We start from the raw sequence: 14,606 nt of genomic DNA, 5'->3' as shown, positions 1-14,606 counted from the left end.
ATGCAAATTATTTGACAATATTTCTAATTTTGTATCTCTCGACTCATTCCTAACTTCTCCCTTTGCGAACTATGACATCATGTAAGCTTGTGAAACTCGTGCTAACAAGTTGCAGGAGCGACACAACATGTTCTGTACATTAAGATAGACATCAGGCAGCATAGAATGGGCAGCTGGGCCACAACTGCATAAAGAGCTCTTTATTCCACTCCCCGGCGCTTTGCTGGCAGGTTGAGACGCAGCTTTGATTACACACACAAATGATGAAATCCACACAGGCCGAAGAGAGCGGGGCCGTGCTTGGCAGAGCCCAGTGGAAAAGAGAGCCGCCACGCTTTTAAGCGTATGTGCTCATAAATGTGTATGTACGCGTATACAGTACTCACCAGTTTGGCCTCTGAGTGCATGGAGGGAATGTGCGCGGAGGAACAGGGGCTGCTGTGGGCGGGACCTTGCATACCCATCATGTTGGCGCCCATCGACATTTGTCTCTCCATCTGACAAACACGACGGCAACAGTGAGTCAATAAATCCCAAATATTTCGCCAAAAACGCGCGAGGCGAGAAGGCTGACATGAGAGACAACGAGCGGGGGATTTCACATGACAGGCTGCCCTCCGCTTTGTGTGATGATAACAGGAGCTTGACCCAAAACAGGAAGCCGGCATGGAGAGACTTAACACAGGAAGCTGGTAAAACAAGGGTGTGTGTGTGTGCTGATACACAGTAAATTTGACTCTATTTAGTGTGGGACCAAATAGGCTCAGTTTTAGAGTAATATTTACAATTGGAAGAGAGTAAAATAAAGAATTGGGAAAAAAATCAATCAAAGTCACTCAAGGGTTGAGGAACAAACTCATGACCTTCAGCTTGGGAGATAGCCGATCTACTCCCTATTTGTATATCGCTCGGGTCAACTGGAATCTTTATATATCCCAAGCTGAATGTCGTGAGTTCCTTCCTCAACCCGTGTAAATATTACTCAGAGTCTTAACTCGTTCAAACCCAAAAACGTATAAATACGTTTTTAATACTTTGTCCTAAACTCCCCAAAACTGATTTTTTTCCTTTTTTATGTTTTTTTTTTTTTTTCATGTTAGAACGGAAGGCTTTGATGCAGCTTCTGACCTGATGAGGTCGCTTAAAGCAATGGTAGTTATTCCAAAAAAACGGCCAGCAGGTGGCAGCAAAGTATAAGAAATCAGCCAGGGCCATAGTCCAACAAGCTGTTTTTGCCAGTGTTTTCAACAGGTTTGTGAATAATGATGAAACTTAGTTATATTCTAATGCTAATTGCAGCAAAATGGAAACACATACAAATATATATTTTTTCCTGATGAAAGAAAACTCTAATCTCTTTTTTGGTAGGTTCCATGTTTTTATAGCAACAGAACACAATATTCTGAGGGTTTTGCAATATCAGTCAAAATTCAGTAAAACAGCCGGGCGTGAAGGGGATCGCTCAAGTGAAAATGGTTGCGAGTGAATGAATTAGTCAAATTTACTCCAAATATAGTAAAATTTATTTTACAGAATCTACTCCCTGCGCCACGCAGCTTCTGTAGTATATTTGTATATCGCTGGGGTCAACTGGAATCTTTATAACTCCAAGAGACCAAAAATGGTCCCCTTTTGGATATAAGGAAACAGTAGGAGGGGCCTCCCAAGCTGAAGGTCGTGAGTTCGTTCCTCAAACCTTTAGTGACTTTTGTATTTTTCCCCCAATTCTATTTTACTCTCTTCCAAGTATAAATATTACTCTAAAATGGAGTCTATTTGGGCCCACTATTAACTCGTTCAAACCCAAAAACGTATAAATAAGTTTTTAATACTTTGTCCTAAACTCCCCAAAACGTATTTATACATTTTTTATGTTTTTTATTTTATTTTTTTAAGTTAGAACGGAAGGCTTTGATGCAGCTTCTGAACTGAAGAGGTGGCTTAAAGCAATGGTAGTTATTACAAAAATGGCCATCAGGTGGCAGCAGAATATAAGAGATCAGCCATGTTGCAACAAGCTGTTTTTTGCCAGTGTTTTCGACAGGTTTGTGAATAATAATGAAACTTAGCCATATTCTAATGCTAATTGCTGCAAAACGGAAACAAATACAAATATATACATATATATTAGGGGTGTGAATTGCCTAGTACCTGACGATTCGATTCGTATCACGATTCACAGGTCAAGATTCGATTCGATACCGATTAATCCCGATACGAATTTATAAGTCGATTGTTGCGAATTTTTTTCATTCAAATTTAGAAAATATTAATCAGTAAGCTTGTAGAGTGTAAGATTTATATGAAAATGTATTATTTATTTATCTGAAATTTCAGTCTTATAGAGGTTGTAATCTGTTTCATGTTTGAACAGCATTAAAATAAAATATTAAGGCTTAATGTTCCGTTCATATAACATTCTTCCATGCTCAAGGTGTGAATCCTTAAAAAAAAAAAAAAAAAAAAAAAAAAAAAAACGATTCTGCCGATTATTGAATCGATTCGAGAATCGCGCAATGTAGTATCGCGATATATCGCCGAATCGATTTTTTTTAACACCCCTAATATATATATATATATATATATATATATATATTTATTTATTTTTCCTGATGAAAGAAGAGACTCTAATCTTTCTTTTGGTAGGTTCCATGTTCTTATAACAATAGAACACAATATTCTGATGGCCTTGCAATATCAGTCAAAATCCAGTAAAACAGCTGGGAGCGAAGGGGGTGGCTTAAGTCAAAATGGCTGAGAGTGAATGAGTTCATAGAGTAAAATTTACTCTACAGAATTGACTGTGTAGTTGTGTGGCGAGAGTCAACTTCGAGCCCCTCTAGTTGGCATTGATGTGAGTTTGCCGTCCATTACAATACCAATGCTGGTCAGCCCGCTCGTGTGTGGAACTCAGCTGAGCGAGTAACGAGCGTACAGGAAAGAAGGCGCCTTTGTGTGAGTGCGTGCATGCATAAACGTGCATCTGCGAGCTGCTGCAACTTCACAGCTGCTAACTCTGGGTGGTGGTGTTAGTGGTGGGGTGGCCTCCGAGGGGAAAAGCCCCCCCTCATACCCTTCAGCCACAGAGAACGGTGGACTCGAACCTGACACACAGCCTTAATTGCACTAAGTGTGTTTTGTGTAAAAATATCACCCGAACCTGCACCCCTTTCCTGAACCGTCAATCTTACCCGAAATGGCTTAACTCTTAATTTAATAAACATGGGAGCTTTTTTTTTTTTTTTTTAAATCGTACCATAAACATGAGCTGTCTTGTGTTACAATGTGAACATGAAATAAATGGACAAAAGTATTGAGACACCTGGTCATGCAGGAAGTGACGACGAAAGAAAATATGGAGTCGGTCTACCTTTTACAACTATAACAACTTCCATTCTTTTGACAAGATGTTGGAGTTTGGGGGGGTGGGGGGAGATTCTTGGCTTGCTCTAAACTCAAACTTGTTTGTGTTATAAGATATTCTTTCACATCAAAACTCATGTACTGCAACTATCTAAAAAAAAAAATAGATTAAATTTATAGGCTGGGGCGGAGCTAGATAAGATGCTGGCTAAGTAGTCATTGTTGATCAAATGACCCACAGACAAGTTTTAATGAAATAAAATGCACCCATATACAGAACCTTGTCAAACACTCTCATAATAAAAGCAGGATCAAATTTACAAGAAAATGCAGTTGTTGTTGTTTTTGTTTTTTTTTACTGTTTATTGGTTTTTGTCATTCTGTCAACAGCAATCAATTGTCACTGACGGCCGACACCATTTCGCATACTACTGATCAATGGCTTATTAAATTGTATCTGTTCTATATATACAATAAGATTTCTTTTTTCCTAGTTTTTCATACTTTTGTTAACATAAAAGTGGATAAATAGCATTACCCATTTGCATCGTTCAGTTCATTGATTCAGTAATTTTAAAGTTATTGACTAAGTTTTTTGAGGTTAAAAAGATACACTAAACGTATGAAACATTGAGTCATAGATTGGTGTTGAAGTTTTTATCTGCCACTATAAGCCATTAGCCTTTCATGTTGGACATTGGAAACAGTAACACTTACATTTTTCTTTTCAAAATTAAGAGCAAATTACATTGTATAAATTTGAATGCCTCTGGACATCGTATTTAAAGCTTTTTAATGCCATTTAAAGAGGAAGTCAACGCCCACATTTTATTTTTTATTTTTTTGCAATATGTTCTATGGAGCCCCACTATGGTAAATATGAGTAAAGCAGCAAAATCCAGCAGTTTTTATTTCACCTCAGGGGGAGGCAATTTTGACACTTGCTGTTGACTGAAGATGACATCAATGTTGCTCAGGTAACAACCAATCACAGCTCAGCTTCAGAAAACAGGTGAGCTCTGATTGGTCCTTGCTTGTGCCCTTAGCAATTGTGATGTCATCTTCAGTTGACAGCAAGTGGCAAAATGGCCACCCCCTGAGATGGAGAAAAACGGCTGGATTTTGCGTCATAACTCATGTTTCACAAAAGTAATATGAATCAGAATGTCATGTTTAGATTAGTGAGGTCACAAATAACATATTATTGCCATTAAGGCCTTAATTTTAGCAAAACCTATTGAATGACTTGTAATGCTTTTGAATGACCCATGTTGGAGGTTCCACATTATTAGAATTCTCAAGAGGTTTTTTCTCATTCCCTCCTTCTATACTTTTTTTTTTTTTTGGCATCATTTCAATAAAATCTATATCCTGCACTCAGATATAGATTTCCTCTCTGTTTCTACAGGAAGTGCCTTTCTCGATAACCTGTGCTTAGTCAATGTAATAGTGACAGAGAGCATACACAGCAATGACTCCGCACAGCGCCGTGTGTAAACCTACCATATGTGAGTGAAACACTGCAGCGCATATGCGTGTGCGTGTCGGTGATTGACTGAGTGTGTGCTCTGTGCTCCATTGTGTACTCACGGGCATCAACACAGCAGAGGAGCCAGGCATGGTGGGGTCTGGCAGCGTTCCAGGCATGGAGGCTGGCAGAGGCTGTCTCTGTCTGTTCCGTAGGTGCAACAGTGAGGACAGAGAGCCAGGGACAGGCCTGAGAGGACACACAAAGTACTGCAATTGTCAAGGGAGTCAATGAAAACCAGGTCAGATCAATAAATCAAACATTCAAAGTGAATATTTAATGTATGATCGGCTAAGAAGTGTAATTATTACTGGAAGACGAACTTTAAAAGGACTTCTTTTTTGTTAATGAATGTTATGAAAAAAATATGCCCTAACCCACTAACCACGTTTTTATGATTTCATGGCAATCTGTTTTGTTTTCCACAGAGTGATCTGGAGCAGGGCTGGCCATTTTTTTTTTTTTTGGTGGTGGTGGAGGGGAGTGCTGAGAGGGTTAGGGCATGTGCATGATGCGAACACTGCACAGGGATACTCATGTTAATAGAAAATATCCAAATCAATTCTCACAAGAAGACAGGAACTGCCAATGTGGAGTAAACATTTTTAACTGGCGAGTACGTTTATTGCGAGTACATTCGAACATAGTTAAATACATTCAAACGCACTCGCAAATACAAAATGCGTTCGAACATACTTGTAGGCTAAATGCTACAAACATAGCAAATTTTCCCATAATGCCACAGGATGGGGTATTATTTATTTGTGCATGCAAAAATCAATACCCCAATGCATTATGGGAAGAATGCCAAACCTAAATCATGCACTGCAGACATAATAATAAATCATAAAAGTTATTACTATTTTTTTTTTTTTTTAAATTTTCAAACTAATTGGTATAATGTGGGCCAAATGCTTAAAAAAAAGTGTTGCTTTTCATTCGCACATTATGGAAAAATACTGTTTGTAGCATTTAGCCTCCAAGCATGTACGTTGGAACATATTTAAAGCTTTCAAATGATTTCATTTTTTAATCAAATTAATCACATCTCAGAATTTTGATTAATCACAATTAATCACGCAGTTAAAGTGATTTAATCAACATTTTTTGCTCACCAAATTTGAAGAGCATCTGTTATGTGTTAATTCTTTCGACACTTAATGTTACGAGGACGTCTTCAACATTTTTTTTGATCCATGCGCACTCTCATCCTCCTCTTTTTCTATTTCTATTGCATAATTTAAAATGAAAAAAAATTACTCTAGTAGTTTAACATGAGATAATATTCTGAATGTTATAAATGCTTTACTTTAATGCATGCAGTTATGTTTATTGCTCAAACACAACCTGTACTACCTTTAACATAACTACCCGCTGTCAAGCTAAAGGATCATCTGTGGTCAAAATTACTAGTGATTAATCTGCGTTCAGACATGATTAATGCAATATTTTTTGTGATTAATCAATGAGTTAACAACAACACTAATTTGAACGTACTCGCCAGTCAAAAATGTTTAATCCACATTGATAGTTCCATGCGTCCGTATAAATCAACATACAATGGAGGCTAGAAATCTTTGATGAATTATTTTTCATGAGAATATACTCTATAACGATAACCATGATGAAGAGTAGTTTCAAAGTGAAATAAACTGCAATGACAGTTTAAGATTAAATGCCTGAGATGTGGGCTAATCATTTTACTTAAAGTGCTTGATAGCTTTGTGACCTTTTTAACTATTGCATGCTCCAAAGTGCGGCTGCCAAAGAGCTATTGATTGTCACATTCCTCAAGAAAAAGGGTCGATGCAGGCTGCGAGCTTCAAAAAGTGGCGATGATCGCACGATGGACAAATGGATTTTTCAAAACTTAAAGACAGCACACAAGCCCACTTCATGACACACAATTCAAAACCCAGAAAGAAGGAATTATTTATAACCCGGAGCAGAAGAATTATCCAAAACATTTGTCACATTATCGTGGAACGCTTCTGAAACCTCTGCATAAAGCTGTTAAAAAGTGCGGTTATAACCCACAGAGTCTCATACTTCCCTCTATGAGTAATTGCTCTTATATTAATCATTTTCAAAGCAAGCTTTATTCCATCGACTCTCTGTTTTAGAAGCGATATGTCAGGATTGGAAAGTCAGGCCGCAAAAGTTGAGGTATCAGGGGATGGATTATGGATGTGCTTAAAACATCCACACTTCATGTTCAGTGACAGATGATAAAGTCAAAGCATTTATCATGGCGAACAGCAGAGATTACGCTGATGCGATTCCCATTCACAAACAGGAAGGCTCGTGGGAAAATTCTCACCAACATCACGTGAAAAGAGGAGCTCACTGGCTATGGAATCAACAATGGACAAGGTAACTGTAACTGGTATGTGAGAGCAGCCTAAAAATCACTGAATTTCATGACATAATTCTTTAATATAAACGAGTGTTGTTCTGATACCGTTTTCTGGCTCCCGATACCGATACCGATACCCAGCTTTGCAGTATCGGCCGATACCGATACCATACCGATACTAAAGTTTTTTTTTCCTCAACATGAAAAAGCTGTTGGTTCATTGGTTCAGAGCATTCAAGGGCCAATAGGATATCTTAGATCGGCATGCAGTGAACATGTCACGTATCACTGAATGTTGTGCAAGACACAAGATGCTGCATCCAAAATCCACCGATACCGATACCACTGTTTTTACGCAGTATCGGCACCTCTGCCGATACCAGTATCGGTATCGGAACAACACTAATATAAACCAATATTTAAGCAATCAATAACTCTAGTCACCAGTGTCATCAGGATGAATTACACCTCTCACTAAGATCAGCTCAATATCCACAAGCATTTAGGCGTAAGTGCAAACATTTAGGTTAACTGGCTTCAGCAGCTTCACGTAATTAATTGACCACATCATAGGCAGGCCCGGGATTATTCTATTGGCAAGGTCGCGTGCAAGACTGATGGTCACGTATGGGGGCGCAGCAGCAGTCCCACACCTGAATAAATACCTGTATTTTTCCAAACCTAAATATGTGCATTTAGCCTGCAGACATTTTGGATTGCTCCGTACACACAGCACGATTACCATCCCGACTGGGTGTCATTTCGGTCTAACATAACAATTTATCACAATCACACTCATTTAACAGCGCGTATGACACCTGAGCAGCGCCGCGTATCCAAACATTTCCACATGGGAAAAGTCATGAAAATACAATGAGGTATGTAGTGTGGCTGTGCACGGCTCGAACACAGTTTTCCTCCGCCAGCTGTCAAGAGTGTGGAATAACACGGCCAAGGCAGAAATAAACTGTTGATTTGCTAATTGTTTGTTGGACTTTCAAACCAGTTCTTGTCATGTACAGCACTAAAATAACATCTCAAGTAAATATGTGAAGTATTCAATTTTATTTATATTAAAAAAAAGTTGTTTGTTTCATTGAGTAACACTTCAATTCAATCAGATTTAAAAATAAAGGAAATACTGTACACTTAAACTATAATGTACATAAATACATCAGTTTGGGTATTTTCCATTAAAATCCTCTATGCTGCTATAGGCCATAACTTTTTTTTTTTTTTTACTTTTGTGATTGATTTTTGAATTAAACTAAATGCAATTAAATGAAATATCTGAATGAAATACCAGAATTTTAAGTAATAGCTAAAAAAAAATAATAATAATAATTACAATACTGTACTAAAAAGGAAACACAATCTTTTCCTGGACGCTGGTTGCTTTAAAATCAGTTTATGAAATTTTTTAAAACAGAAGTCAACCTTAAACATTTCTTGACAATAATATGTCACTAGTCTAAGCATGAAATTCTGATTAATATAACATTTGTGGAATATGAGTTATGCAGCAAAATCCAGCCATTTTTATCCATCTCAGGGGGCGGCCATTTTGCCACTTGCTGTCGACGGAAGATGACATCACAGTTGCTCAAGGCTCAGGCATTGACCAATCACAGCTCAACTGTTTTCAGAAGCTGAGCTGTGATTGGTTGTTATCTGAAGCAAAACCTGAGCAACTGTGATGTCATTTTCACTCGACATCAAGTTGCAAAATGAACGCCTCCCGATTTTGATAAAAATTGCTGGATTTTACTTCTTACCTCATACTCCACTAACACAATATTAACCAAAATACTGTTTTTAGACTAGTCGGGAAACATGTTATTGTCGAGAATTTTTTGGGGGGGTTGACTTCTCCTTTAATGCAATAAATAATTCCATTATTAGGTTCTTGTTGTTGTTGTTTTTTGTAAAAGTTTTTCATTACATATTTATGTACAATCAATAAAAGTAAAATTTCAATTACGGTATATAAAATATAAAATGGATAGAAAAATCTACACACCCCTAATCAAATGCCCTGGTTTTTGCAGTTGGGCAACCACCATTATTTCATTTGTTTATTTATCAGATTTAGTTGATTAAAAAAAAAAAAAAAAAAAAAAAAAACAACAACATTATCGGTCAAATTAAATGCTACATTCAAATCTTGGTAGCAGTTTGAAAACTTAAAACTTCTCCTTTAAGAGTAGAAACGACTTATTATTGGCTTTTTTTTAATCTGCCCTTTGAACAGGGGTGTGTAGACTTTTCTCACTGTATTCTATTTTGACAGCCGCTATGTTAGCATTCTGTCTCAACTTTGTCCTCAGGATGATGAGTCACCAATCCTGTATAGAATTTTGAATATTGTTGTAAAGAACACTTTGCGCATTGTTCTTCATTATTTCAGCTTTGTCTTGAACACGGTTTGTATTCCACATAAGACAAACCGCACTCTGCGGTGCCTCATGCGTCCTGTTCCTTAACATGTGTGTGTTTGTGTGTGTAGGTGAGTGAATAATAACAGGCTGCGGCTCCTCTGAGGGGATTGATAATAGCCTGGGCTGCAGGCCCCTCGGGAGAGCAGGTAGACACTCCACAGTCCTGACCCTGCACTCTCACATTACTGAGTGCTGGGCTCTCACAACGGCTCTTTTTCCGTCCCAGAACCACAAAGCCTCCACCCAACACCCACCTTTAGTCCGCCATTACATCACTGCTAGACCCTTTTTGCATGTATCCGTTCTTAATCCTTCATTAAAGGGATCACACCATAGTATTTTAAGCCCTTTCAACAGTTAACTATAAGCATATAATGATTAAATCTTACCTTTGACACCATGGCGATGTAATTTTTTATGTAATATTAGGTGTTTTGCTGGTTAGTTTTCTAATGTGGAAGTAAAACGCCTGGTTCAGTAAAACCCCGCCTCTCCCCGTGTAATTGCCGCGCCACCCGGCGAGCTGACTGCAGTCTGCTGTTGGAGATCTGCGTTTGAGCACTCCTCTGAATGTAAGCCATCAATTCTTCAATAAACATTTGAAAGAAATCGTGGAAGAGGAGGGGGGAGAAGAAAAACCCGGAGCTCATCTCGAACCAGGGACTTGCTGCTTACAGAGGGTGCACACTGTCCACTATTCTATTCAGTTTACACAAGTGTCAGCCAGAACCTTTGTGGGATTTTAAGACAGCCGATTGTCATTGCAAATGTAAAGGATAATTGATTGCTTTAGTTGGACAGAATGTTTACTGATAAAGGCTACTTTTGTCACTTTCCCATGGAGGCCTCAGAAAAAGTGGGCGTCCGTTTAGTCCAAAAAGGCGGTACGGGGGTGGGTCAGCACCTTATGATGTCAAAGAGTGCAAACAGCTTTCTTAGGTTGGAAGGGGCTGGTACATGGAGAACAGAATTACCTTGAATTTCTCATAGAGGAGCAAATGGAGGAATACACCACTCCGATCATATTTTGCTCCAGAATGTTGATTTTTCATGTTTCTGTCCCTTTAAATTAATATAGATTCTTCATTTTTTACAGCTAAACTGTAACTGGTTTCTTGTGGTCCACCACGGATGAAGACATTCCAGATTAGCCTGTTAGCGGACACTGGTCTATAAAGCATGTGTGTGCACAATCCCAACTCCGACTGGAGTACTATAGACTTCAACACAAGGGCCTTGGATGCACTCCAAAAGGAGAGGGAGGGGTGGAGAGAGAGAGAGACAGAGCGAGGCACAGGTCCACTGACTCATATCCTTCCCTCTCTGAGTCGACTCCAGCAATGATGTAATGCTTTTGGCTTTTCGCCCTCCCCCCACCCTGTGCCTGCCTACCCCAAGATTTAGTCCCTCCCTCCTCCAGTCCTCTCGCCAACCCCCCCCCCCCCCCCCCCCCCCCTCTCGAGCTTCATCCAACGTCGACGCACTCGCCCCGTGCCGGGGTGAAGTCACCGAGCTCCGGGTAGACACAGCAGCGAAAAACTTTCGATCGTAACCAAAACATCCCAGGGCCAAGTTCCAGACGCTCGGGAGACGGTGGTGCAGTTGCCATGGGAACCGAAGCAAACAGCGGGAGAAACAAGGGCCTCAAACAGCTTGCAGCTGCCTGGCGCTCCGAGTAAACACTACACAGGACCTGCCCCTGATTTACTGCCTTTAATCACTGGTGGGAGGAGAGTGCCATGGGGTTTGGGCTGAGGAAATAAAACGAATCTGATCAAATAAATCAGCGCTAATGGGTTAAGACACAGGCTGACTTTTATTAGCTGGCTAGTGGCGGGATGGATGCTGGGATGGCGCTACGCTACAGGAGGAGATGGGATGGATCTGGGATGGGGGTGTCCACATTTCAGGGAGACTTAAGATGAGGCAAGTGGGGAGAGCTCGTGAATGATAGTCTGTTATCAATTAGCGGACTGTTGCTCAATCATTTTTCGAGATGTGATGTGGCACGATGAGAACACCAAGGATTTGTCTCTCATTGGAAATGAAATATTATGAAAGCTGGCCTATAAATTCATTTCACCACTAAATGAGATAAACCTTTTGGCAACAATTAAACATCTTTTTTTTTTCAAAGGAAACTGACTGCTTCTGGCCTTGTTTCAATAGCCTCTTTTACACAGCCTGGTCGAGTCCGGATTTATCTGCATTTTTTTTTTTTACCTGGATGCTGCTCTGTGTAAAACTGTACCGACATGGAATGGGGTGACAAAGTCAACTTGGCCTTGGGAGGTATTATAAAAGCTGTGTGTGAGAGAATGTCAGAAAAGCAAGAAGTCAAGTTGCGTGTTGAAAGCTTTTCTGGGTTGTGTGAAAAATGCAAATGTTGATATACGACCTTCTGTTACTAATTTTGCAGCATCTTTGTGAAAATGAAACTGATGACAATTATTTGCACCAAGTGGTACGGTTCAATGGGTTTGGTACTGTATGATACATTCGTATGCCAAACCATTCCACTTTTCACTACCCCTTCATTGTATGCTTCAGGAGGGTGGAGCTCGACATGATGCTATCTCTTGATTGGTCAACGATGAACGAATGAACTTTGTGCACTGGAATCGTGAAATAGTTCTAATTTCGCCAGTGATATGCAAATTAGTTTCTAGTTCAATTTCTGATCCATTTACAACAGCAGGAAAATAAAAAAACGAGAAAATTTAAAAAGATGGTCCGAACTTTTTGACTAAGAAAGAAACACGAGATAAACACTGGATGTATATACATGAAATCCATCTCAACACCTCTGGGCTTCTGTTAATGTGTGGTGGTGATTTTACCCTCAACACCCCTGTATTTTACTATGCCATTCACTGGCATGACTGCCATTTTTTTTTTTTTTTTTTTTATCCAAATGTGTTGCAACTACAGTGGTTTTGTTGTATTTATAAGTATTTTTAATATTTACCTAAACAAATGAAACAAAACTAAATAAAATGTTGTTGTGCTTTGACATAAGCTGGGTGGAAAGCCAACGTTAACCCCTCCAGCCAATCACAAAGTGGATGGCGCGTCACTGTCGGCTCGCGGAATGTTATATATGAGCAGAGCGGATAGCGCAAAAAAAGAGGACGTAATTCACTACATAACAAAAATAAGTTAATATTATCTTGGCATTTACCCGCTTGTAATAAGTGACAAACACAGAAAATGTTAGCTTGCTAAATTAGCGACATGCTAGGATGCCGAGTCACACTGGCAAGGGTAACTCGGTAATACAGAACGAGGGTCAAACTTTTCTTATATTGTTATATTTACACTGTGCAATAGGTGAGGCTAAGCCAACAGGCAAATGTGTTTTTGTTTTTGTTTTGTGTTTTTTTTTTTGGGGGGGGGGGGGGGGGGGGTTCATGGGAGGAGTCCGTTTTTAATGGCTTGTTTACAAACGGAAAAGAGAACAACTTCAGACCATCCCTTTAAATATAATGTAAGGGATTCCTTTCAGTTCCGGAAAATGTTGGGTGGCTCAAATCCGAACGACCCCGTCCTTCGAGTGCAGTGAACACACAGAATACAAAGGAGGGTGTTGGTTGTTGCTCATCATACGAAAGTAGGCACAGCAGCAGACATCTTGGCAAGGCTCAAATTCACTGTACTGTTAAGGGTAGACGGGTTTTAGTCACAAACACCAAACCACAAACGTACGTGAACACTAACATAAAAGGGCCCCAGAAGCTCTGATTGCTGACATACAGTAAATTGATATGAAACCTAATGTATGCTTTTAATATAAGCATTCTTCTTCACTTGTACTGTTGAACTCTCAAACATACACCATGATGACGTTGCTACTGGAGTAGCTGTTCCATTCATTTTCCATTTGTTTTATGGAACTCAAGAGAATCCCTCACATTATGTTTACTGATTTTTCTGACAGTTAATGCGCTCAGAGTTTTTCTGTCCTGTTGTTGTGAATGGAGCTGAAAGTTAAGCTGAAACTAATTTGCAAATCATTGGCGAGATTGGAAATACGTACGTCATGGCCCTGCTGCGAGTAGTGCATCGAAAGGGACGACAAAAAGCTTTTAAAACTTTGTTTATAAAGCACTTAAAAAAAAAAAGTGCTGTCTACAAATAAAAAAGAATGCTATAAAACAATTTAAACATAAAACAATTAAAAAGTAAAACAGTAACACACTAAAAAGGTGCAGAGTCTCATGCTGTGTTGAACGCCAAAGAATAAAGATGAGTTTTAAAACTGGACAATATTGGGATTTCCATAATGTGTAGAGGGAGGCCTCTTTTTTTTCCCGATGTTGGACCAGAAAAAAAATTCAATTTAGACCTTGCTACCTCCACAAGCAGCTGGTCCACTAACCTGGACACCGAGCAGGAGCGCACAATTGGCATATCTCAGAGAAGTAAGGTGGTGGGAGACCATTTAGGGCGTTAAAAAACTAATAAGAGTCTTAAAATTAATTCTAAGCTGCACAGGCAACCAGTGGAGGGAGGCCAGAATCGTGCTCCCTCTTTCGTGCTCCAGTTAAGCATTGGAGATGTTTAAAGGAAGACTGGCGGATTGCTAACGAGTGTTTCACTGCAAATTTAAGCTATCTAACCTAGACTTAAACACTTATATCAAGCCATAAAGTCTTATTGATCTTGTGATAAGAATTATTTACTATACAAGAGCAGAATTTCTAAGATTATTAATGTTGTTTTAAGATTATTTGTCTTTTATTTCTTACTTAGTTTGTAAATCCTAAAATTAGTTAATTTTCACGTATAATAAACTAAAATGCTCTAAGAATCTATGTTCACTAAAAAAAAAAAAAAAAAAAAAAAAAAATCAGATATCTAACCCAGATTTAAATGCTTATATCAAGCCATAGTCTTCTTTGTCTTGTTTTGAGAATTATAT

General features: G+C 39.0%; 1 protein-coding gene across 2 annotated transcripts in view; it reads right to left on the bottom strand.

Moving 5' to 3' along the window:
* creb5b (cAMP responsive element binding protein 5b) overlaps window positions 1-14,606 on the bottom strand; it is a 74,989-nt gene that overhangs the window by 32,128 nt on the left and 28,255 nt on the right. For both annotated transcript variants that reach the window (XR_013284412.1, XM_077527986.1), the window contains exons 6-7: window positions 4,954-5,080; window positions 387-497 (exon numbers count right to left, since the gene is read on the bottom strand). Coding sequence is in view for 1 of the 2 variants with exons in the window: in XM_077527986.1 (XP_077384112.1) it covers window positions 387-497; window positions 4,954-5,080 (238 nt within the window). In the remaining variant the exon portion in view is untranslated. The remainder of the gene's footprint in view (window positions 1-386; window positions 498-4,953; window positions 5,081-14,606) is intronic.

The sequence above is a fragment of the Festucalex cinctus genome, chromosome 7, assembly GCF_051991245.1.
Source record: "Festucalex cinctus isolate MCC-2025b chromosome 7, RoL_Fcin_1.0, whole genome shotgun sequence".
In the NCBI taxonomy this organism is placed as follows: domain Eukaryota; kingdom Metazoa; phylum Chordata; class Actinopteri; order Syngnathiformes; family Syngnathidae; genus Festucalex; species Festucalex cinctus.
This window is presented reverse-complemented; position numbering and strand designations above follow the sequence as displayed.